The 26,188-nt window shown below is 41.4% G+C and overlaps 1 protein-coding gene across 1 annotated transcript; it reads left to right on the forward strand.

Moving 5' to 3' along the window:
* The first annotated feature begins 2,279 nt into the window (after positions 1-2,279).
* Positions 2,280-26,070, forward strand: SLC25A42 (solute carrier family 25 member 42). The gene is given in 8 exon segments (XM_043990391.1): positions 2,280-2,306; positions 3,356-3,403; positions 3,405-3,450; positions 12,463-12,488; positions 13,092-13,258; positions 13,999-14,115; positions 16,249-16,400; positions 21,350-26,070. Coding segments are annotated over 8 exon segments (909 nt in total). The 3' UTR covers positions 21,676-26,070.
* Positions 26,071-26,188: the final 118 nt, after the last annotated feature.

The following is a 26,188-nucleotide window of genomic DNA, read 5'->3' on the forward strand; positions in this document are numbered from 1 at the left end:
TTATTATAAAGGATGGCTCTTTGGAGAGTAGGTGAGGGAAGGAATACAGTGGGAAATGTAGGTGATATAGAAACAATTGATATCAATAAAATTCATTTCTAAAAATGTGACCCCATATCCTTTTGACCCATCTGAGGCACATGACAGAATGGATACAGAGCTTGCTTAATGTCAAGAAGAACTAGATTCAGGTCCATCCTTTCACCTAGAATTAGCTTTGTGACTCCTAAGCAAGTTACTTAAACTCTTGGTGTCTGAGGTAACTCTTTAAGAATAAGTTTGTTAAATAGTATTTTTTCCAGTTACACGTAAAGACAATTTTTAACATTCAGTACAAAATCAAGAAAGTGAAAATAGTACACTTCCATCTGCATTCAGACTCCATAGTTCTTTTTCTGGGTGGAGAAAGCATTTTCCATCATGAGTCTTTTGGAATTATCTTGGATCATTGTATGCTGAGATTTAAGACTAATATACTGAACAATTGCCAGTCAGCATTAGTCTAGGGTCTAGACAACCAAACCTGTTGACCCAGAGAGCTAGCTACTGCTAGCCATGTATTCCAAGGAGATCTGCCAAATAAAGGTCATATATATAAATATTTATTGCAGCATTTTTATGATCATAAGCTGCAAACAGAATAGGTACTTGAGAGATAGCTAATTGTAATACATGAACATATGGAACAATTCTGTGTCCTGTGATCAGTGTGAAGAGTTCAGAGTCAAGACTCTGGGAAGAAGACTCATGTCATAGAATTATGGATTTAGAGATGAAAGGAATCTCAAGGGCATCTGGTCCAATGCCTTCATTGTACAATTGAAGAACTGAACCCTAAAGGATAAAGTGACTCATTCCAAGGTCACACAGGTACTAAGTGGCAGTCAGGATTGAACCCAGGTCTTCAGGACCTGAGGACAAGAGAAGTTAGCAGAACCAGCAAAGCCAACATACACTATAGCTACAACGATGTAAAAATGGAAGAACAATGATAAGATTGGCCCAGGAAAAAAAGTTAAGGAAAATGAACCTCCCTTCCTTAATTACCAACGTGGGGAACTATGCTAATGAAGTATAGTACATACTGCCCAACTGAGTCAAGGTGTTGCTTTGTTTTCCTGAACTCTGTTTTATTTTTGTTTCTCATCTTTGGCACAGGGGAAGACTTGCTGAGAAAGGGAGGGAAGGTTATATTTGGAAATTAATGTGATAGAATATAAAAGGTATCAACTTGTTTTTAATGAAGGGTTAGACTCCATCTCTGAGGCCCTTCCAGCGCCAGAATTCGGGTGGATTTATTTTTGGAAGTTTCGAATGTGCTTCCATTGAACATTGTAGTTCCTGTTCCTTTCTTTCACCTGGGATGTGCTCATTGAGTTATTTTTCTGTCAAATCTGATGTGCAACATATCCCAGTTTTAGAATGATCTTTGAACTTTGAGTGAATTTTTATATTGTACTGGTACTACAGGCATACCTTGACCAACATTGTTTTGCAATAACATCTCTAACTACATTATAACCAAAGCTCACTGTATTGCAAAATTCTATTGTTATTGTCATTCTGTCTCAGTGGAGAAGCAAGATGATTTGGAGTTAGTCTAAGCCCCTAGTGGCATTAAAATGCTCTTTGTGTAGTGACTCATTGTGTTGCTCATAACTGGTGGCCTACTGTTGCTAATTGTTCTTTAGTTTCCCCAGAGCCCTTAACCGCTTTAGGTTGAATATGTATATTTGTGTTAGTGTATAGATGACATTTGAAAAACTGTTTTCAGCATAGCGTGTGCTTGGAGAGTTCAGTCATTTCAGAACTGGACTTTTGTTCTCTACCGAACTCTTTTGCCAGAGGTTGGTTATCTATAGATGAAGGTACAAATTGTAGCATTGACAGCGGGAGATTAATTGAGCTGTATGGGGAAAAACCTGTGGCAATGGGGGAGAGCATCATCGTCATCACCTTTGTCTTTTTTTAACAAACAACACTGGAGGGTAGTGGGGGGGGGGTGAGTGTGTGTGGGGGGTTGAAGGATGATTCTTTATGCTTGCCTTTTAAGCTCTTGTTTCAAAATAATTTTTAAATAGGAAGGGTTAATGTCATGGGGGAAATAGGGTAGGGGGTTTGGAAGGGGTTAGGGGTTGGGTCCTTAGGAATTTCTCTTTAAAGAATTGCACCTCTTGCCACAAAAGCAGTTAGAATAAGATAGTCGTTTATTTAGAGGAAGGGAAGGGATGGGAAGGGAAACATGAACGAAATCCTGGACTTCTCATGGAGAGAAAGGCATGGCAGAGTGTGGCTATGAGCTACCAGTCTGGACTTTTTATAGAGGACTGATGGGGAGTGACCATATGACTGTGGAAAGTTCCTTTAGGGAGGAGGACCATTCCCCACTGGTGGTGGCTGGAAGAATTGGGTGAGAGGGTGGCTGCAATCTCCTCAAGCATCTCCTTGGGCCACAAAGGAAGCAGTCACACATAATCTTATCGTCCCCAGGGTTGAGGGAGACTAGAATGAAGGGTGGGGGTCCTGGAGCTAGCTCAGTCGGATCTGGTTCCACTTATCTCTCTAGGCATGTCTGTCCTCTGGTTTAGTTTCTCAAGGAGAAGTTTCTTTGATGTGCCCCAGAGAATACTTCTGGGGTGCTATGGGCCCATAACAGTTAAGGGTTGTTTTTTTTTTGTTTCGTTTGAATGAAACAAAAAAGACAGGCTATATCAGTTCACAGGTCAGTGATCTGAGAACTTGGTACTTAATAGGTCTAGTCATCTCTGATTTGCAGGGTCTTGTCAGACACTGTCTTCCTTCTGATTAGGATATTAAGGTAGTAAATTTGCACAGAAAGACTGGCTTAATTGGTACAGAGCCAATGGAAGTTATAGAATCTAAGTTTAACGTCTTTAGAAACTATCTAGTCTAGGGGTTCTTAACCTTTTTTTGTGTCTGAAATCTGTGAACCATCTTAGAATACTATTTTTTAAATGCATAAAATAAATAGGATTAAAAATTAAAACAATTATTTTGAAATTAGGTTATAATTTTTTCTATCTAAATTCATGGACCCCTTGAAATCTATTGACAGACTCAAGTTAATACCCCCTGATCTAATCCAGCCTGCTCATATTATAGATAAAGAGACTGAAGCCTAGAGAAGAGGAGTAGTGACAACTAAAGACATACAGTTGTGTTTGCTGTGTTTGAAACAAATTGGTGAAACAACTGATTTTCACATGGTTATTTGAAATAAAAGTGTTTTGCATTTCAGCTTATTGGATAATTTTTTTATTATGATAAAATAAACTTCTTTTGTTACTAATTGTCAGTGTTTGTCTTTTTTGTTTTTGTTGTAGGATGATAAAAGAAAGTTATCCACTCCCTATTAGCTGGTGCATTGGCAGGAGCTCTTGCTAAAAACTGCTGTAGCTCCTCTGGACAGAACCAAAATCATCTTTCAAGGTAAATGCTCTTGGCCCCTAGTGTGGTGGGAAGGTTTCAGTTAAAGAAGAAACAATTAAGGGGAATATGATCCCTATCTTCAAGTATTTGAAGGGCCTGTCATATGGGAAAGGGATTAGTCTGATTCTGCTTAGCTCCAGGGGGTGGAACTAAGAGAAATGGAAGGAAGTTGCAGTGGGACAGATTTCACCTGGATATCAAGGAAAATGGACAATTGGAATTATGAAAATGGAGCATGTGTTTTAGGAAGTGTTCAGAGAGAAGGAAAATAACGTTAGGAATATTGGGGGGGTTCCTTTTTTTTTATTTTTTGAGGCAGTCAGGGTTAAGTGACTTGCCTAGGGTCACACAGGTAGTAAATGTCAAGTGTCTGAGGCTGCATTTGAACTCAGGTCCTCCTGATGCAGGGTTGGTACTATGTCCATTCTGCATCTAAGCTGTTATGTTGGGAATATCATAGAGAAGAGTCCTCTTTTAGTTTCTAGGTGGACTAGATCACCTTCCAACTCTGAATACTCTAGGAAGAAGAAACAATTCTTTTATCCTACTACTTGCCTTTCTGTCCCCCAAAGGGGAAAAAAGATCTAGAAGAAAATGCGTAAGATTTCCCTCTTGAGTGTGTTCTCCTCTTAAATGGTGTTTTTCCCACTAAATCCTCATTCTAAACCTCACCCTCACTTAGAGAGACTGCTGGTTAAAATCTAAATTTCCATGTATAGTTCTTTTTTGTAGGGGGGAGGCATTTGGGGCTAAGTGACTTGCCCAGGGTCACACAGCTAGTAAGTGTCAGGCGGTCTGAGGCGGATTTGAACTCGGGTCCTCCTGACTCCAGGGCTGGTGCTCTATCCACTGCACCACCTAGCTGCCCCTGTATAGTTCTTAACAGAAGGATTTAATCATGATTATTTGACAGTTATGGTTTTCTAGTAAGAAATGCTAGTTCAGATAGAGAAATGCCACTTCAATTTCATCTTGGTTTTCTTTGATTACATTGCTGGAATGAGAGAGGCCCTTGTGCAGAATAGTTTTTATCAAATTTTATTCTTTAGAGTTGATTAGAGTACTCTGACCATTGACACAGGTGTGCCTGGACATTTCTGCTTTGGTGTGATACGTTCTTCCCTTGATGTAGAACAAGAGAGGTCAGCAGCTTGGTGGACCTCACCTCTGAGATGTGAGGAAGTAGCACCATGGATAGGAAAGAGGACTTTGATTTGCTTTGTTTTTGCCTCTGGCTTACTTGATATTCTGTGAGCAGGCATCCCCAAAGGAACCTGAATCAGCAGCTTCTAAAAAGGTGCCAGTGTCTTGTGAATAAATGGGAGCTTGGTGAAGAAAGGGGACTGAACAGATTCTAGTTCTGTTAGGAGTTTTGGTCCATTTCCTTTTCTACCACTAACTTGCTTGATCTTTACTTCCCTGTACTTGAAAAGGCATTTCATTATAGCCCTTTGAAATTTATCTGCTATGCCCACCAGTCTTTGCTTCATCATCCATCCTACACATGCCCCTTTTTGTTTCTTTAACTTACCAAAAGACAAGTTCATTTTCAAAAGGACTTTGTTGGCATTAAGGAAGGAGGAAAAGGCAAAATCATACTTGCAGAGCACGGAATTGTTGTTTCAGAACAAAAGGAGTTGATTTCTCTTTAGATAGACTCTTTCTGGGGGCAGCTAGGTGGTGCAGTGGATAAAGCACTGGCCCTGGATTCAGGAGGACCTGAGTTCAAGTCTAGCCTCAGATACTTGACACTTACTAGCTGTGTGACCCTGGGCAAGTCACTTAACCCTCATTGCCTCGCAAAAAATAAAAATAAAATAAAAATTTAAAAGATAGACTCTTTCTGTCCCAAAAGACTGACAACAAAGTTTCTGGTTGACTAGCATCTGTCCTAGTCCCCTTTTCTACCCTGATCCCAACTTGGTCTACCAACCTACTTCAACAAAAGATTATCTGTGATGGGATTTGAGGGACAACAGCAAATTTCACAGCTAAGAGGGGCCTCCAACCACTATTTTTTCTAGGAGGGTGGTAGTCCCCTGTCTCTTTCTTTGCTTCTCACACTCTGATCAACCTTGGGATATTGATGCTACTGCCATACTCTCTTCCTTTACTCAGATTATTGCTGCCACCTTTAATGTCTCCTAGAATGACATTTTCCCATGTCTTCCTTCTAAATTAGAAACCATAGTTGATTACAGCAAGTAATCAGTTTACAATGGAAGGGTAGAAGATTAAAACACAAACAAATAAAATAAAAACATAAATAATCAAATAATTGAGGTTCCAAGAGGTAACTAGACTAGTACACCCGGACAAGCTTTTGGAATAGCTAGTTTTCATCCTAAACCCCTATCCAGGAATGAACACAGCCTCGGAGACAAGGCTGCCATTTTTGACAGGGAGAAATATGTCACATGTATCTCCTTTTTCTGAGCCTCCTGAAGAATTCCTCTGTGTGATTAGTTTGGAAATAATCATATTGAATTGATTTGAATTAGAAAGTTGTCTGTGCATAGAAACAGTGTCCAGGAGAAAAGCAAAAGGTAATCAAGAAGTCAATTGAATTCTGGTATTAAAAAAAAACCTCTTGTAGATTTTATAGATCTAGAAATAGGTTCTTTTGGTATTAAAAGTGCCACCTTTGGGTGGAGGCTTAAGGGACACTTGACATTGTTCTTCAGATAATTGAAGGACTGTCATATTGAAGAAAGATGTGACTTTTTCTGCTTGGCACCAGGGGGCAGAAAAGGGCTGTTAGATAAAGTTACAAGGAGATATTTCAGCTGAATAGTACAAAGAACTTAATGTAAAATGTCCGACAATTGAAACACCTCCCTGTGGAGGTGTTGAGTCTTTTTCTATGGAGGTCTTTTCTGGATGTTAGAAAAGGATGTTATGTTTCAAGTAGGGATTAGATCCAGTGATTCCCGAAGGTTCCTTCCAACTTCGTCATTACATCATTGTCACATTAGCACAGTCTATATGAGTGATTAATAAATGTCATCACATGGTTTCTGCCACAGCTACTTTACAGGTTTTATAAATTGATGATATATAATGTCTGTAAGTCGGTCATTCTCCACGATATTCCAGAAAGCCCATTCCTTTACACTGCCTAAATCCTTCCACATGGCTTTGTTACCTTCTCCCTGGTCTGTGGAACTAGGCTCCTAATTTGTCTCCTACGTCTCCAATCCATCCTTGACATAACCCCTACCAAAGTAATCTTTTCTAAGCCATGATGCCGATGACATAATTTCCCTACTCAAGAATCTTCAATGATTCCCTGTTGCTTCTAGGATAAAATACAAACTCTTTTGTTTGGCTTGTAAACGTTCACATTTTGGCTTCAGCCCACTTTTCAAACTTTATTTCATATTATTCCCTTTCAGCTTCTCTTAGTACCAGTGAAACTGGAGAGAACTACTACTTCTTCCTCTAATTCACTATACTTCCTGCCTCCTATCTGCATTCACACATGTTTTCCATGAAGTCTACCATTGGAAAAGTACCTTCTCCCCTACATTTTCTTACAACACTGTCCTTTACCTCCCTCTTCCCCATTATACTCCATCTTACATTTAGTTCTGTATTCTCCTCTTCCCCTAGGAAAGTGTTATCTCCTAGAAAAGCCCAGGACTGTCACTTATTTGTGCTTGTATAATCTGTGAATATTAAATTTTGTATCCTCCTTCCGCAGCTAGGCTTGTACTTCACTCTAGGTTTCCTTTTCCTTTTAAAGATAGCATCCTTCTTAGCCCTACTCATTCATTTTCCAAGCCTTTTAAAGAACCAGAAACAGACTTAGACATGGTCAGCCTCCCTATTTTGGGGTTGAATTAGAAAACGGAAGCCCCCAAAAGTTAAGGGACTTTGATCCAAAGTCACATAAGCCATAAGAAGCAGACCTAAGACTCACTTCGCGGCCTTCTGACTCCCAATCAAATGCTTCCTCCCCTCCACCCCAGTGCTCAAGCTATGCTTAATTCATTGCAAGTTGTACAGCTCCCTGATCATGCACCTTGAGTTCTGCACAGGGGAACGACCGAGCTTTTCATGGATTCTGGTGTCTTCCATGTATTACATAGAGAGTTACAGGAATAACTGCATCTGGCCCCACCCACAATAAAGGAATATTCTTTATATCCCCCGGTTAAAGTATCATTCCAGTGACATGTGGTGTTTGGACCAATAAGTGCTTGGGGCATTTACTTTTGGGGTATTTTCCTGCATATATTGATGAAATGGACTTCAGCATAGCTACTACCTAAAAATATCTCCATGTGTCAAGAGTGGTGCTGAAGTCCTGGCTACTGCTGCTGGCAACACTGACTGGTCTCCTTCCTCTCCACCACAGCTATAAAAGGCCTTTGCTCCCTCCTGGTATAAAATAAGGAAAAAAGTGTCTCGGCGTGATTGGAACCCCAGAGAAGCCATAGCCATCCCAAATTTTAGTTTAGGCGAGGGCTAGGAGGGTCTAGGGTGATTTCAATGTGATTTCATTCATGTTGTTGCTTGTCCTGATGTCATGACTTGCAGTGAACTGGATTTGAGGGAGGGCTGTGCAAGGTCACCAACCTCACTGTCTCTTCCAGAGCCATCTGGGACCAGTGGCAAGATAGACATCAGGATGACTAGAGATGGCCCCTGAATATTTTAAGGCAATTGGGGTTAAGTGACTTGCCCAGGGTCACACAGCTAAGTGTCAGAGGTGAGATGTGAACTCAGATCCTCCCAACTTCAGGGCCAGTGCTCTATCCACTGCACCACCTAGCTGCCAATGTTGGCAAAGCAACCATTCCCATCAACCTCCTTGGCTTCCAAGATCCCAGGCGTCCTGTACCTGACACCCAGTAAGAACTTAAATGCCTTTTGCCTAATCGACTGAAATCTTTCCATTACTTAATGATGAGAGTAGCTGACATCATAGAAAGCGTCATCATTTTACTTCTGTCATTTGACACCCGAAGCATGAAGTAAGTTGCCCAAGCGTGACTATCCATGTTTTATGAGCGAGGAAATGGGGGCTCAGCAAGGGCAAAAGAGTGACCTGCCAGGGGTTACACAGGTCGCAGAGGACAAGGTCAGAATCTCAGACCAGACCCTCTGGCCCCCAGGCTAGTACATTCTGTCGTTTCTACCATGCTCCTTCTCTTCCTTTTCATCAGTGATTTCCCTGGCTACTCCTCCCTCACCCCATCTTCCTTACTGCCTTAGAAAGGGCTTCTTCCAGTTGGAAGGTGCCTCAGTGGCCACAGAGTCCAAGCCTCACTTGAAAGAAATCCCTTCTCTAACATACCTACCAAGTGGTCACCCAGCCCCCTCTCCTTGAAGACTCCCAAAGAGGGAGAGCCCACCAGCTCTCAAAGGCTGCTCATTCCACTTCTGCCCGGCTCGCATTGCTAGGAAAGGTTTTTTCTGACATCCACCTTCTCTGTAGCTTTCCCATTGTTGCTGGTTCTGCTTTTGGAGGGACAGGGGGTAGGTGCAGACATTAGAGTGTAAACTCATTGCAAGTAGGGCACGTTTCATCCTTTGTATCTGTCTCTCTGGCGACTGGCACTGTAGGTGCTTGAAGATAGCTACCAACAGCTTAATGAATTCCTATCGAGGTTTGTAGCTTGGCAGTCAGAGGCTTATGAAGCTAGGGCTATGAACATCTGACTGAAAGCATGCTTCAATCCCACGTGGATCCCACAGTTGCTTTCTTTTTAATCATATCTGAGGCCTCTCTGCTGTTATTTTATAACCAGTGAAACTAGCTCAGTATATGTAGGGTCCATATTTAGGAGACCATGTTGTTCAGTGGAAGCTGCCCACAAAGTCAGACAATGTTTAATTAAGTTCACCAAACTTAGTAGAGCTGGAAAGGACCCAAGAATAGAAATCGTGTAATGCCAGAACAGGACGAACCTTAAAAGATGGAACACAGAGAATATTAGAACTGGAAGTTACATTGGAGATCCCCTAGTCCAGAGGTGTCGAACGAGGTCCTGCAGAACTCAGATCTGAATGTAATGGGAAGTGTTGAACAAAATAAATAAAAATAGAGTACAACATAAATAATGTTAATTTGAGGTTTTCTAAGTCAATGTGCAGCTGGTTTTACTTGAGTTTGACACTGCCAGTCTACTCCATTGCCTACATTTTATAGATCAGAAAATCAAAGCGCGGAATCGTTAAGTGATTTACCTAAGGTCATACAGCTAATTATTGGTGGAACTTGGGGCTGTTTCCACCATACCATATACCCCCTGCCCTTTGGCTCAGTGCTTCACAGAATCCCTGGTTCATTTTTCATTGTCTTGTTTCCTTTCTTTTCTTCCTCCCGCCACTAACCAGCAGCCTTCTCTGTCCCAACATGTGGCTATGCATAAGTGGAGGGCTTTTTATTGCTGAACTAGTTTGGGGCATAAAGTAATCTTTGCTTTTATAGCATTTTTCATCTTAAATAATTTCTGAGTGGAGATAGTGCAGTGGATATAGTGCCAGGCCTGGAGTCAGGAAGACCTGAGGTTAAATCTGGCCCCACAACTTACAAGCTGTGTGCCCTGAGCAAGTCACTTAACCCTGTTTGCCTCAGGTTCCCTATCTGTAAAATGAGGATAATTATAGTACCTATCTCCCAGGGTGGTTGTGAGGACCAGCTGAGATAATAATTGTAAAGAGCTTAGCACAGTTCCTGGAACAGAGTAAATGCTGTATAAACATTAGCTGTTATTACTATTACTATGGTTCCCTTAAAGTTAAGCAATGCCTCTTTAAGGAAGGCATAGGACAAACACCTTCCCCTGGACTTGGAGACTGGCTCATTCCTAGAGATATTTGAATGAAAGTCAAATACACCTTGTCTGTTAGAAATGTTAGGAGGCCAAGGATTGGACCAAGTGAAATCTGAGATCCCATATCACTTCTAGGATTGTTGTACCCAAGGTTCCATTCTGTAGAAAACAACAGTGGTTGAGCCACCCCTGGGTTCAGGCTTGCAGGGAAGGCTTGTGCTTTCTGCCTATCCCCTCTCCCTCAGTGAATGCACAGTAGCCCAGAGAAGGTGGTGGAAGGAGCCAACTGGTGCTGAAAATGTCCTGAGCATAGATGAATATCATCAGCCTCATCTTCCCAGTCCCCAAGGCAGAAGAGTTAGGACTAATACCCTTGCTTTCAAAACACATATGCCCCTGGGCCAAGCTTGTTCTTTTCAATCAGCAAATCTTTGTGACCTTTCCTTTAAGATTGTACTTGTTCATTTTACCAGAGATGTAAAGAGTGATGATAAGTGGGAATCATCTAAGTGCTATTTGCCAGGGGTTCTGTGTGTCCTCCATTGTCATAACTCTTGTGCTACCTTATGTTGTGTTTTCCTCTCAACAAAAAAGGGCCAAACTTGGGTTATTAGAACCTTTCATGGCTTCATGTCCTGTCCGACTCTTCTTGAGCCTGTCGACTAACCATACTGTCCATGGGGTTTTCTTGGCAGAGATGCTGGAGTGGTTTGCCATTTCCTTCTCTGGTGGATTAAGACAAACAGAGGTTAAGTGACTTGCCCAGGGCCACACAGCTAGTAAGTGTCTGAGGCTGGATTTGAACTCAGGTCTTCCTTATTCCAGACCCAGTGCTCTATCCATTGAGCCACCTAGCTGCCTTGTTATAGCTTCATGATAAAATATAATTTGGGTTATGAAAAATTAGTTTCTACCTAGAGCTTTCCGTCTTATTGCATTGCATTGCCCTGGGGCCTTGTCAGTTCTTATCATTTAAGCAGGATCAATCTAAGGCCCCTCAGAATAATAGGAAGTGTTGTTGATCCTTGAGTGGAGATCAAGGATTCTCCCACATCGTGAAACTTTCCCAGCCCGTCCTGAATTAGTCTCTTGTAAGAGACGTTTTAAAAATTTCTGTCCATCTTTTGCTTGACTTTGTTTCTTCACATGCTTTGGATAAATGAATTCATCTTCAGTTTATAGACTATCAGCACCTATCATTTATTCTACTCACTTCGGCATTGTTTGGCTCACAGTATTATTGTGACCAGATTGTAAGCTCCTTGGGAGCAGGAATAATGTCTTTCATTTCTTTTGTATCCTTTATAGTACTGAGCATATAGTAGGTACTCAATAAATACAGTGATACATACATACATACATACATATATATATATATATATATATATATATATATATATATATATATATATATATATATAGAGAGAGAGAGAGAGAGAGAGAGAGAGAGAGAGAGTGTTTTTTTTAATGCCTTGTCTGGGAACAGACCACCTTTGACCCAAGTTGGCCTGGAGAAAGAGAAGGCTGAGGAAAAGAAAAGATTCCTCTTTACTAGGAAGAGGAGCCAAGGGCTCTCTCTGTCTCAGGACCAGACCTCTTAAGGGTCTCCCAGGTTTGGAGAAGGCCATATTCCCAGGGCTGCTGATAACATAGAGATGGAAGGTGTGCCCTGTGGGGTCCCAGCCTCTTCCGGCTTCTCTGTCACCTAAAAGAGGCAAGAATAGGGAACTATGGAGAAGAGAAAGGAGGGCTTTGCTGAAGTCTGAGCACAAAGGATTGCACCTCTCCCCCAAGGCAGCCCGCTCTTCAATAGGTAATGACCCTCTGGTCTGTGTGAATTACTGCCCATCTTTGGTTTGGAGCCTTTGACTTTCCTTCAGGGGACAGTGATTCCTGTGAGAGCAGCCTGGAAGGGGAAGGGGAAGATTCCAGAAAGGTGAAGAACAGAAAGGGAGGGCCCTCATTTCTAATGAGTGCTGGACCTTGAGAATTTTTATCACTTAGTGTGTCACTCAATTTTTTGGTTTAAAAAATGTCAAGTAAAATTCTGATTCCAGGCCTAAACATTTAGTCTTATACTTCGAGTTCATCGGTAATAGCTGAACATTTTTTGCTTTGATTCAGTCAGTGACAAAAATGATCTGTGTTGGTATTACTTGGAACTTCGATCTTGCTCCTGACAAGTCCCATGAGTCCTAACAGTCTCTTACTCTTGTGTTTTTTCCAGTGTCTTCAAAAAGATTTTCTGCCAAGGTGAGGCAAAGTGCATAACCGCTGCTGACCTAAAGGACTTGCTTACCAGCCCCCTCAAAGCCTTCCTCTTTGCAGTGGATAACAGCTGTCTCGCTTGCATTTTATTTGCAGAACATATGTTCTTATAAAATGTTGCAGGAAAGAAAAATCTTTGAGAGATGCAGTTTTCCTTTTATTCCCCTTTCCCAAACCAAATCTCAGGGACTGATTAGGGACCTGACAGTAACCCCCTAAACCTAAGGTATAGGGTATGTCTTTGCCACTCAGTGATTTGACATGGCCAGCTTGCATAGTGTGGCTGATAGTACCACTGCTTGCATGGAGAGGAGGCTTTGGAGCTTCCAAGGGATACTGTTTCTTTGTATGCTTCTTGGCAGTCTCTTTGTAGCTCTGGTTTTCTTTGCGTGCCTGAGTCTGTGCAGCTACACGTGGGCTAGCCTACTCTCCAGAGCGTAAGTGGCCAGCGTTCAGGTTTTCAGCCCAGGAATCCCACCCTGCAGGGACTTGCTCTACCCCAAGTGAAATTTTGGAAAGACAAAGCAAGACTTGGTGCTTTTTCTACCAACCCAGTAACTCCCTGTTCTTGTTTCCTCTTGTATGTAGGAAGCCTTTAAGCTCATCTACTTGACCTACCTCAATGAAGGCTTCTTCAGCTTGTGGAGAGGCAACTCTGCCACCATGGTCCGAGTGATCCCCTATGCTGCCATCCAATTTAGTGCCCACGAGGAGTACAAACAGATCCTGGGCCGCTACTATGGCTTCGAGGGCGAGTAAGGCACAAGGGGCTCCCTTCTTCATCTCATAGCTCCCTGGAAATGGCGGGGGCGGGGGGGGGTGCGACATAGAAGGGTAGAAGCCTTAGTTCTTACTGATTTTATGCAAGCACTGGCAGCATCATCCCCAGTGTGAATAGACCTAGAGCTGCTCCACACAGATGTGGGCTTGGGCAACCCCATGTCTTTGGTGCTGCTCTTCTCTGCCTGATTCAAAAGCCTATTGTTGAGCTGGTCAGTGGACACTTTGTTATGGCTTTCTCTTATGGGTGTGGGGAGGGGGGAAGCAACACCAGAGAATGAATGGGGAGAGACAGTGGGCCTTCAACACCTAGTACCTAATACTGTTGCTGTTGAGGAAAGAGTCCAGGTATCAGACCTAAAAAGTAGCCTCAGTAGCAAGTGTGGCTGCAGAGCAGAAGCAGCTAGCTGGGTATACAGAGTCTGAAAGGGACTGTAGAGATCACCTTATCCACCTCTCCCATTTTTCAGATGAGGACACTGAGACTCAGATTAAGTGACATGCCCTCAGCTCACACAGGCAGTAAGTAGTACAGCCACAGTTTAATTCCGATGCTCATTTGAGTGTGCTTTCTGTTATGCTCACTGCCACAAGATCCAGGAAGGGCCAACTCTTACCTGATTGGTGCCAGGAGGTTGTTGAGCACAGATCTAGGCTATCAGGTTATCAAGGTCCTCATATTCCCTTCTTGTTTGTCTCCCTCACTTCAATTCAGAGCTTTGCCCCCTTGTCCGAGACTTGTTGCTGGTGCGTTGGCTGGTATGACGGCTGCTTCTTTAACCTACCCACTGGATTTGGTGAGAGCCCGGATGGCTGTCACACCCAAGGAAATGTGAGTCTGAAGACAGGCATGATTACAATAACTAACATTTTACAGAATCCCTTCTTTTTTTGAGTAATAAACATTTTATAGTTCTAATTTTTATCCCTTCATTCCCTCCTTCCCCCTCCCTGAGGCAGTAAGCAATCAGATATGGATTACATATGTACAATTATGTAAAACATTACCATATTAGTCATTTTGTACAAAAAGAAACTTGAATAAAAAATGAAAGAAAGTGAAAAATAGCATGCTTTGGTCTATGCTCGATCAATATCAGTTCTTTCTTTGGAGGTGGATTAGTCTGTTTCATTGATAGTCCCTTAGGATTGTCCAGAATCACTTTCAAGATTACAAAGCACTTTACATAAGTTCTTATTTGAACCTCACAGAAACCCTGTAAGGTAGGTACTCCAGAGTTTTCACCCCCTATTTACAGAGGAGGAAACTGAGATTCAGAGGCACAATGATGTGTGCATGCTCACAGAGCTAGTAAATATCCAAGACGGGATCTAAAGCCAGCTCTTCAAGACTGTGTCTGGCCCTCTTCTTTCTTTCTTTTCTTTTCTTTTCTTTTTTTGGTGAGGCAATTGGGGTTAAGTGATTTGCCCGGAGTCACACAGCTAGTAAGTGTCAAGTCTCTGAGGCTAGATTTGAACTCAGGTCCTCCTGAATCTAGGCCCCGTGCTTTATCCACTGTGCCACCTAGCTGCCCCTGGCCCTCTTCTTTCTCTCCAGGCCACAGAGCCTCATCATAGAGCATAGCTATGCTATGCATGAATCAAATCCTGAGTTGAACAGAGATGGGAAGCTCTCTCAAACCAAATATTTTGCCTCATTAGTCCCAGATATTAAAGTTTTATTCTAATACTTGGGTATTACATGACATTCTTATAGCCAACATCTTTTCACAATACAGTTCTCACTTTATGTAAATTCACATTATGCAAATTCGACTCCCCACACTGGTCTGGGCTCCACTCAGGCTCCCAGCAGGTAGCAGCACCCATGCGGCCCTGCACCACAAGTCATCTTGAAGCCAATCTGGCTGTGGGGGTGGGGCCCGGGCACTGAACCTGCTCTAGCTGTGGGGGGCACAGGGCCCTGTGAGAAGAGGGGAAAGTCTGTGGAATGGTCTACTTATGTTAAGTGAGAACTGGCTTGATGTTGTTTTGGCATTTAGCCAGCTCCCACCGTGATGTCATGAAATTCATATTCCTGAGACACAAATTATATGGACAGTTTCAAAAGAAGAAAATTGTATAGTTGCTTGGACACAGTGGAAGGTCTCTTTATACTTGGAATGTGAGGGCATATCTTGATAGGGACACAGGGAGGTGTTTCTGGGGCAGCCATGTCTCCCCTGGTGCATCCTTCCAGGGAGTCAGGCATCACGATGGGCCTTCCCCCATGCCTGGCATGGTGCTGCCTTTCCCTTTGTAGCTCACTGCTCTTGGCTGCCCAGCTGCCCTTCCTACCAAGACAATGTGAGGATTGGGTCCATAGAACTTAAAACATTCTCCCAAAGTGCAGCCATCTCTTATTCTTGGTGACCCTGATGCCTTTGTTGGTGGCAGCAGTGGGCTAAGCACCCATCTTTCCTTTAATTCCCTTGATTCTGCTCAGCTATAGCAATTCAGTACCTTCTGTTTCAAGGTATCTGTAAAGACCTATTTTTAAAGCTTTTATAATCTGAATGTTTCCCACTCAAGGAACCTATTTTTTGTTTATAATGTTGTTCTTGTGGAACTAATTGCTTCTTATAATGTCGTTTTCCCTAACATATTTTGATGGAAGCAGTTAGTGACCTGAGTTACTAAGAGTGGTACGTTGACTCCAAAGCACGCCACTGTTTTTTTGTGGTGTCTGAATCTTGTTGTTATAGAAATGTGAGTTGTAATTAAATTTAAATGCTATCATTTTGCTCTTTACAAAATGTTTTATGGAATAAATAGTGCAAATATGATGAACTTTGTTTTGCAGGGACTGACCTATGGTCATTTGAACCCTGGTCTTAGAACTTAAAAGCCAGTGCTCTTTTTACTCTACCCCCAGTGACTGATAACTGAGCAGGTGGCCCATGAGGGCCATTAAGATTTCTGGAAATATGGGACAATGATGAGGACTGCTTTTATTATTTGACAGGTACAGTAACATCTTTCATGTCTTCATCCGGATGTCCCGTGAAGAAGGTCTAAAAACTTTGTACAGGGGCTTTGTACCAACAATCCTTGGAGTCATTCCTTATGCTGGGCTGAGTTTCTTCACCTATGAAACACTAAAGAAATTTCATCGTGGTAAGAAGGGCCCTGGGAAGATGGTGCAGTAATATTTCTTCTGGAGGGGGAAGGGTGGTGGTAAAAGAAAAGCACTAAATTGTGAATAGGGAATGGATTTGTTTTGTTTTAAAAAACAGAAGTATTGGGGCAGCTAGGTGGCACAGTGGATAAAGCACCGGCCCTGGATTCAGGACCTGAGTTCAAATTTGGCCTCAGACACTTGACACTAGCTGTGTTATCTTGGGCAAGTCACTTAACCCTCATTGCCCCATGGGGAAAAAAACCAGAAGCATTTATTATTGATTTGATGCCCATTTGAAATGATATGTCCAGTTAAAATGTGAAATTTGGGGAGCATTTTTCCAGACCTGGGATAACACTTTCCCCCCTGAATATACCTTTTAAATAGACTTTTTGGTTCCTATGCAATAAGATGTGGTTTTAGAAAAATATTTTAATATTTTTGTCAACTATATGTAAAAATAAATTTACATTCGTTTTTTAAAATTTTGAATTCCAAATTCTCTTCTTCCCTCCCTTCCCCCCTCATTGAGAAGGCAAGAAATTTGATATAGGTTATATGTGTGCAATAATGCAAAACATATTTCCATATTAATCATATTGTAGAAGAAAACAGAGAGAAAAAAACAAGAAAAATAAAGAAAAAAATTAGAAGTATGCTTTGCTCTGCATTCAGACGCCATCAGCTCTTTCTTTAAAGGTGTATAGCATTTTTTATCATGAATCTTTTGGGATTGTCTTGGATCATTGTATTGATCAGAATAGCTAAGCCATTTACACTTGGTCATCATACAATATTGCTGTTACTGTGTATAATGTTCCCCTGGCTCTGTTCACTGCTTCAGGTGATGGAAGTCTTTCCAAGTTTTTTTTTTGTTGGTGGTGGTTTTGAGGGGGTGGGGGTTATTTTGTTTTGTTGCATGAGGCAATTGGGGTTAAGTGATTTGCCCAGGGTCACACAGCTAGTAGGTGTCAAGTGTCTGAGGCTGGATTTGAACTCATGTCCTCTTGACTCCAGGGCTGGTGCTTTATCCACTGCACCACCCAGCTGCCCCTCCAAGTTTTTTTTAAACATTCCAATCATCATTATACAACAATAATATTCTATCACAATCATATACCACAACTTGTTCAGCCCTTCTGCAACTAATGAGCATCCCCTCAATTTCTACTTATTTGCCACCACAAAAAAGAGTTGCTATAAATATTTTTGTACATATTGATCCTTTTCTTTAAAAAAATTTCTTTGGGGGTACAGACCTAGTAATGGTATTGCTAGATCAAAGGGTATGCACATTTTTATAGACCTTTGGGCATAGTTCCAAATTGCTCTATAGAATAGTTAGACCAATTCACAACTCCACCAACAGTGCACTGGTGTCCCAATTTTCTTACATCCCCTCCAACATCATTTTTCTTTTGTCATATTGGCCAATCTAATGTGAGGTGGTATTTTAGAGTTGTTTTAATCTGTATCAGTAGTGATTTAGAACATCTTTTTCATGGGACTATAGATAGCTTTGATTTTTTTCTTATGAAAACTGCCTGTTCATGTCCTTTGACCATTTATCAATTGGGAATGACTCTTAGTCTTATAAATTTGACTCATTTCTCTATATATTTAAGAAATCAGGACTTTAATCAGAGAAACTTGTAAAAAAAAATTCTCTAGTTTTTTTGCTTTCCTTCTAATCTTGGCTGCATTGGTTTTGTTTGTGCAAAACCTCTTTAATTTAATGTAATCAAAATTATCCATTTTATATCCTGCAATGCTCTTTATCTCTTATTTGATCACACAGTCTTCGCTTATCCATAGATGTAACAGGTTTTATTATTCCATGCTCCCCTAATGTGCTTATGGTATCACCCTTTATGTCTAAATCATGTAATACACTGTTATCCACTTCCATTTTATGGATGAGTTCATCCCACTGAATTAGATTACTCTGTATTTCCCTCCATCCTACTTTTTCCCCATTTGTCCTTCTCTCTTTTTCCTTTTACTCTGTCCCTCCTCAAAAGTATTTTGCTTCTAACTACAATCTCTCCCAGTCTGCCCTCCCTTCTATTAGTCCTTCCCTCTTCTTTTATTCCCCCTTCCCTGTTACTTCCCTGTAGGGTAACGTAGATTTCTACACCCAATTGAGTGAATATGTTATTCCCTCTTTGAGCCAATTTCAGTAAGAGTGCAGTTCAAGAGTTGCCCACCCCCTACCCTCTATCTTCTTCTCTACTGGAAAAGCTCTTTTGTGCCTCTTTTATATGAGATAATTTACCCCATTCTACCTCTCCCTTGCCCCTTATCCCAGTGCATCCCTCTTTCTCACCCTTTAGTTTTATTTTTTTTTAGATAATCATCCTATCATAGTCAACTCACACCGTGCCCTCTCTCTATGTATACTCCTAACTGCCCTAATAATGACAAGTTCTTACAAGTATCATCTTCCCATATAGGAATGTAAACAGTTTAATCTTATTGAATCTCTTATTACTTCTCTTTCCTATTTAACTTTTTATTCTTCTCTTGATTCATGTAGTCAAAAGTCATATTTTATATTTATCTCTGGTCCTTTCATCAGGAGTGCTTGAAAGTTCTCTGTTTCATTGATTGTTCATTTTTTCCCCTGAAGGATTATATTCAGTTTTGCTGGGTAGGTGATTCTTGGTTGTCATCCTAGCTCCTTTGCCCTCTGGAATATCATATTCCAAGCCCTCCATTTCTTTAATGTAGAAGCTGCCAAATCTTGTGTGATCTGGACTGTGGCTTCACGATACTGGAGCTGTTTCATTTCTGGCTGCATGCAATATTATCTCCTTGACCTGGGAGCTTTGGAATTTGACTATAATGTTCCTGGGAGTTTTCATTTTGGAATCTTTCAGGAGGGGATCTGTAGATTCTTTTCATTTTATATTTTACTCTCAGGTTCTAGGATATCAGGGCAGTTTTTTTGTTAATTTCTTGAAATATGATGTCTAGGCTCTTTTATTTGAGTATGGTTTTCAAATAGTCCAATAATTCTTAAATTCTTTCTCCTCAATATATTTTCTAGGTAAGTTGTTTTTTTCAGTGAGATAGTTCACATTTTTCTTTGTTGGCTTTTTTAAATCATTTTTTTAATCTTGTTTTATTGTTTTTTGATGTCTTATGAGTCCTTTGCTTACACTTGTTCAATTCTAATTTTAAAGGAATTATATTGATCAGTGAGCTTTTGTACCTTTTTCCATTTGGCCAATTCTACTTTTTAAGGAATTCTTTTCAGTGGATTTTTGTGCCTCTTTTATATTTGGCCTTTTCTATTTGTTTGTTTTTTAAAGATGTTATTTTCTTCACTGTTTTTGTGCCTTCTTTACCAAACTGTTCATTCTTTTTCATGATTTTCTTGTACCACCCTCATTTCTTTTCCTGATTTTTTCCTCTACCTCTTATTTGATTTTTTAAATCCATTTTGAGCTCTTTCAGGATTTTGGGGCGGGGGAGAGGAGGGGCTGAGACCAATTCACTTTCTTTTTTGGAGGCTTTGCCTGTAGCTGTTTTGACATTGTTGTCTTCTGAGTTTGTTTTGATCTTCTCTGTCACTATAGTGACTTTATATGATCATTTTCTTTTTGTTGTTGTTTTCTCATTTTCCAGCCTATTTCCTGACTTTTAAACTTTATGTTAAAGTTGGACTCTGCTCCCAGGATGGAGGGAGCACTTTCTCAAGCTTCAAATTTTTCTTCTGCTGTTTTCAGAGCTAGTTCTGTGGGTCTGTAGTTTTTCAATTCTACCAAGGTGGTATGATATAAGTATATGTGTGTTCACTGCTCTTCTGGCCTGTACTCTAGTCTATGAGTTAGCACAAGCACTCTTTTCTGCCATGGAATGTATCCAGGGTTCCTGCTTCTGCTAATGCTCTTCCTCACCCTTGGAACCGTGACCCAGAACTGCATATAGGCAATACAACATAGTCCTGCTCCCAGTGTCAGCAGAGGGTCTCCTATAATTTCTTTCTAATCAGTTGTCTATACTCCCTACTATCTTGCTCTGGAAGCAAGCTGCTGATGATGAATTCAGGTGCCCTCAAGACCAGCTGCTGGCTTGCCAGGGCAGCCTATGCTATGTTCCACTCTCATCCCAGTGAGACAGATGTTTCCTGCCAGCTTCTAAGAAAATTGTTTTACCCTGTCCTTTTGTTCTACTGCTTCAGATTTCATTTTGAGGCATTATTTTAATATTGTTTGGAGGGGAATTTGGGAGAGCTCAGGAAAGTCCCTGCCTTTACTCCATCTTGGCCCTGCCCCCCACCCCTATAAGACGTGTTTTAATCCAGTGAAGTTAATTTTCAACAATCTGTTCTAGGTGAACTTAGACTCATACAAGTTGTATAATAAAAGCCTTCCCAAAATAATGAAATCCCATTTACAGCATCCTTGTTTTGTTCTTTTGGGGGCATCATTCAGTAAGACTTTGTTGCACCAAATTCAGCAAAAATGCAACAGGCCATGATGTACTCCTCATCTGTTTGGGGAATAGGAGGTCATAAGATCATAGATTTAGAGCTAGGAGGGATGCCTTACAGAACTCATTTACAGATGGGGAAATGGAAGCCCAGGGAGGTTAAGTGACTTATCCAAGGTCACATGGGCAGTGAGTGTCAGGGCCTCCGTTTGAATACATATTCCTGTACCACACTGCAAAGGCTTTATCATAGAGCAGAATCCTGCTCAGATACATGTTGAACTGTTTAACTTATGAGAGTCTATAATTTATTCAGAGAGCTTGCTGAGCTTTGAAATAATTAAAATGTACCCTAGCAAGATGGTGGTAGGACTTGGAATGGCACTGTGGCACATTTTGGTTCCTAGATCTCTGCCTAGTCTCTAATTCACTCAACAAAATATTAAGTATATATGATGTGCTTTGAGTAGATAGCATTTGTTTATTTTCCTCATTTCCTTTCTTTTAGAACACAGTGGACGATCACAGCCATATCCCTTTGAGCGAATGATTTTTGGTGCATGTGCTGGTCTCATTGGCCAGTCAGCCTCCTATCCCCTAGACGTTGTACGGCGACGGATGCAGACAGCAGGAATAAAGGGTCAGACTTACGAAAGCATCTTAAGCACCTTACAAGACATTGTCAGGGAAGAGGGAGTCATCCAAGGTTTATACAAGGGATTGAGCATGAACTGGCTTAAAGGCCCAATAGCAGTAGGAATCAGTTTTACCACTTTTGACCTAATGCAGATTCTTCTTCGTAAATTAGATGACGGCAATGGGAAACGGAGTTAATGTTCTAATGCTCAACTACCCAGATTACTTACTGAAGCACATGTGTATATGTAGAAAATGCTAGTGCTATCTCCTACATTATTGTGAAATGTGATTTAAAATTTTACTTTATTTTTTTAAATAATTGAGTTTGCAGTTCTGAAAATATGCACTTAAGATTGATCTTCTCTAACACCAAGTTCTCTTAGAGCAGCAAGTAATCTTTGAGCCCTGGACAGCATTTGTCCTCTGAATTCTTCCCTTGAAGGTGTTTCTAACCTTCAGATTAGTGAAGAGGACTATGCTTCTGACCCAGGTCCAGAGCATATGCAGGGATTAGGATCACTGAGGGGTGTTTAGGGAATACGACTTAGTTTTTGGTTTTAAACATCCTACAAATTGCAGTGTTTCACTTTTGAAAGTTTGGTTGTCTACTGGATACCTGAACTGAGGTCAGTATTCTTTTGAAAGGAAAAATTCAGAGTTCTATTATTCATTTTTTTTTAAATTGGTCCCCAGAAGGGAAATGGATTCATCAAAATCAAGGATCCCAAATGGTTTCTTATCCAAGGTCTAGGACTTTTTGCATTTAATCTGTCCATGCCTCTGAAGAAAGGAAATTATATTAGAGGGTCTGTGGGAAACATCTTAAGTTTCTTCTCATGAGCTGTTGGAAGTAAGTAAACTTAATCCTTTTCTCCAGTGGCATGTGATGAATATACTTTGAGTCCTCCTAAGTCTTGAAAAACTGTCACCAGAACGTAAGTGCAGATTCCTATAAATACCATATCCCTGACCCTCCTCAAATGCTTTCATTCTTGGTATAGCATTGTCTGATGTGTGAGTACCATGAACTTCCATATTTCCCAAGAAATGTCAAAGTTTTTGAGATTTTAAACAGGGAATTTTGTAAACTTGAAATTCATAGGTCGCATCCTTCATTGAATATAATTGCTGCTAAGTGACCAGCTTAAAGGAGAATTCAATCTCTCACCAGACATGGCAGATCAAGGAATGTAAATCCTTGTTGTTGTCTTAGGAGCTCTCTCATAAATATGCTTCTTCACAGCTGGTGGGTGGACCAGTCTCTGTGCTTAAGATAGAGCAGGCTCATCTTGAATTTGCTCACAGAAAATGGTACCCTCCAATAGGTCCCTCCCACAGTGACCCACAGTCATTTAGTAGCCACCTGATCTCTTTGCTCAGGTGCTATCTTCTTCCCGCCCTAAGCGGGCCTAATGGAGCCTAAAGAACAAGACCTTTCTAATGTGCCACTCCAAGGTTGGCAGGTCAGTGTGGCACTTCGGAATGTCCACAGGGATATTTCCTGGGGAGGCTTCTAACCCCTGACTTATTACCTCCCCTCTACCCCACCCACTTTTAAAGGGATGGGGAACATATCAAATTTCTAAGCTAAATCTTAGAGCACAAGAAGCATAAGAGACTGTCCCATCTCCTGGAATGATCCCAGCATCCCACAGTGAGAAGCCACATGCCCAGCTCACGCCAGAAGTAGGAAGGTGCCTGGCAGGAGATTGTCTTCCAGAGGGTTGCTGCTCAGATGGAAAGGACTACACGTGATAAATCACAGGGTGCAGAGAAAGTCCTTCTCCAATGTAGGTATTTTTAACTGTATGATTTTTTTAAAGGTCAGAATCCGTATCATGACTTCATTAGTGTAAAATGAAGATCATTGCACAGTCAGTGAAATTTGAATGCCCTTGTGTTTGCTTCAGATTTTGTCCTCTGGACAGAAGTTGCTTTAAAGCCAAATAGCTAATGTGATGAATTCCCATTTTGCAATCAAGTCCCTCTCAGCCAAGGACAATCAGATTGGCTATTTAAGTATTACTCTGTCACTATGAGGTTCAATAGCTTGTACCTTCAGAGTCCTGGGTGTTAAGCTTCCTGTTACCAGGAAGGTGTCCTGACTGAAGCAGTGACTCTCTAGGTGGTGGTATAGGAATAGGGAGGGTCAATTCTAACTGGTCTGTGAAGTGCCATTGCCAGACCCCTTGAGGAAAGGCCAGACTGGAGGAAGGGGATGGTAGTCTGTCCCCACTGAGCCCCCTCCAGCTCCAGCACTATTTCCTATGGTTCTAGACACCTGGGAAGCCAAGGCTTGGTTTGAGTTGTTTTGAGTTTTCAAAGTCTTGCATTGTGTTCAAGTGTGAGTGCTCTGTTTTGACACCCCCTTCCACTAATGCTTCCCAAATCTGTCTTTGGAAAAAGGGAAGTACAAACACCTAGCATCCACAGGATTTTGTGTCATGTTTTAAAATATAGAAAAGAAATGAGCTTAAATTTGGCCATCATCATTTGTTGACCTTAAATGAGATCACATTTGGGCACTCTCCAGCAAATCATCATGGTTCCCTTCAGAAGTATAAACTGGAATTGAAAAAAGATGGACTTTGGGGAAAGCCCGGATGGCTTCTTTACTGAACAGTAAATTTGAAAATCCTCTTCTGATGCAATAACAGTTATAGTGGACCTTAGAAACTCACTTCCCAAATTTTCTTTCCAGCAAAACTTTTCCCTGAACCTCACGTTTATTCACATGACGAACTTAATCATTTTAATCCTATTTCCTGAAATAGTTTTGGTGTGGGGAGGGGGGAACTTTGCACAATTCTTTTTGTATGAAAGGAGCTGAGATGTGTGTGTATGCATGTGTGTCTTATATGTGTTTTAAATAGATTTTTTTCCTTGCCCAATGCTTGGCTTATGGTGTGAAGAGCCTTCTCTGTGTTCACACTTTGCATGTGGTGTGCCTGGCCTGTAATTCTGATCCTGCCTGAACAGGGGGGCAGAAGTGGGCCATGATTATATAGGGGAGAAGGCTTCCACTCCCCAGGCTGCATGTTTGAAGGCAAGGGCTTTATTGTTCACACCACCTCCCTCCCCCATTTCTGAGCTCAGCTCATTCTCCTGTGTTGGCCAGCATCTCTTCCTTTGTCTGAGGGTTTGTTGGAGATTTTGCTGTACTTCTGGCCTCTTGTACATTCTCTGCCAAGCACATCATGTTACATTATCCTGTTACTTCCTCCCTCTGACCTCGGTGCTCTGGGGGATTTTGTTACCCAGGAGGCATTTTGGCCAAGCTGCATGTATCCGAGGGAGAGCAGTTTTGAGACTGCTGTCTGTCCCTGTTCCATGGAAACACATGCATCATTAAGGGTCTGCCCTTTAGGGAGTTTACTGTCATGATCCCGGGCACACTCTGAGCCTGAGCAGCAAAAATCCAAAGCAAGGTCCTTCCTTTCAAGAAGGTCATTTTTTCTTCTCAAGACTTGTCCGTGGCTCCCCCAGACACTTTCAGCATTAGGCATCTTCCTGGCCAGAGACCACAAATGAAGAGACAGATTTGAGAAGGGAAGGCCCAGGACCACCAGCACCCCAGTCTCTTTGTCCTGCTACGGCAGCTGCCTCTCTTTGGGGCTCTTTAGTCTACAGTGCTACCTATGGGTCTAATAGTTGCCGAAGCCCAGCCAGACCACAGAAAAGTGATGCTGGACATTCAAAGTTAGCTTAACTTCCATTTCCTCATACTGTGGTTGAGCTAAGCTTTAGTGGAAACCCTCCATAGAAAGTACAGCCAGTGGAGGCATATTCTTCATTGGAGATTTTTGAGGTTCTGCTGAGCAGCTTGACATGAAGGTCGAATGAACCTGGTTAGTTTAGCCTGTTTTAGGCAGCAATGCACCCCAGAAGTCAGCTTCCCTTGAGAAGCATGGGAGGGTGTGAACCTGATCCAGGGGGAGCGTGGCACTTTGTTCTTCAGTGGACAAGCTCAGATCCACACCCGCTGCAATGCTATCTCAGAACCAGTGGACCTAAGAGTGGGAGTGAGCGAGTGAGCAAGGGAGCAAGCAAGTGAGAGAGCAAGAGGTGCTTTGTGTGCGTGTGTGAATGTGTGAGTGGCCTCTATGAGCAAGTACTTCTTGGAAAAAGTGCAATTTCCTGAGTTGGATCAGACAGAAAGATTTTGGTCCCGAAACCTTTCAAGAGCTTTAGAATCAGGTACTCTTGGGCCCTTTGGGGCTTCCCTATGCTGCGTTTCTGAATGAGCAACTCCCTAATGCCTGGTTCTCCCCAAATGCTGTGTTTTGCAGGGACTTGACACTGTTGTCCACCTAGCTTGCCTATGCACATAACACATGACACTGTTAAATGCCTTTTGTAAAGATGTGTTATTGCTGTCCATGTGTCAATTTCGATTGCTTTTATTGGTCTGGAGTTATATTTTGATGCAGTGAAGATACTTTGTTTAAATATATTATATATATATATAATGTTTATATTTTAAGATTTGTGCCAAGAGAATATATTTAATAAAAATTAAATGATTGATTTCCTTTCTCTGTCTTTCCTCTTCCATCCCCACTAATTGCCTATAACTGACATAATATGAATTTGAAATCTCTTTTAAGATATTTGTTGTATTTATTGAATAAAGATTTATGTTGTTTATTGCTCATTTTAAAAATCAGATGAGCTGAAACTTTTTTCTTTCTTCTTCCTCATTAAAAAA

This window comes from Dromiciops gliroides, chromosome 1 (assembly GCF_019393635.1).
Source record: "Dromiciops gliroides isolate mDroGli1 chromosome 1, mDroGli1.pri, whole genome shotgun sequence".
NCBI lineage: Eukaryota > Metazoa > Chordata > Mammalia > Microbiotheria > Microbiotheriidae > Dromiciops > Dromiciops gliroides.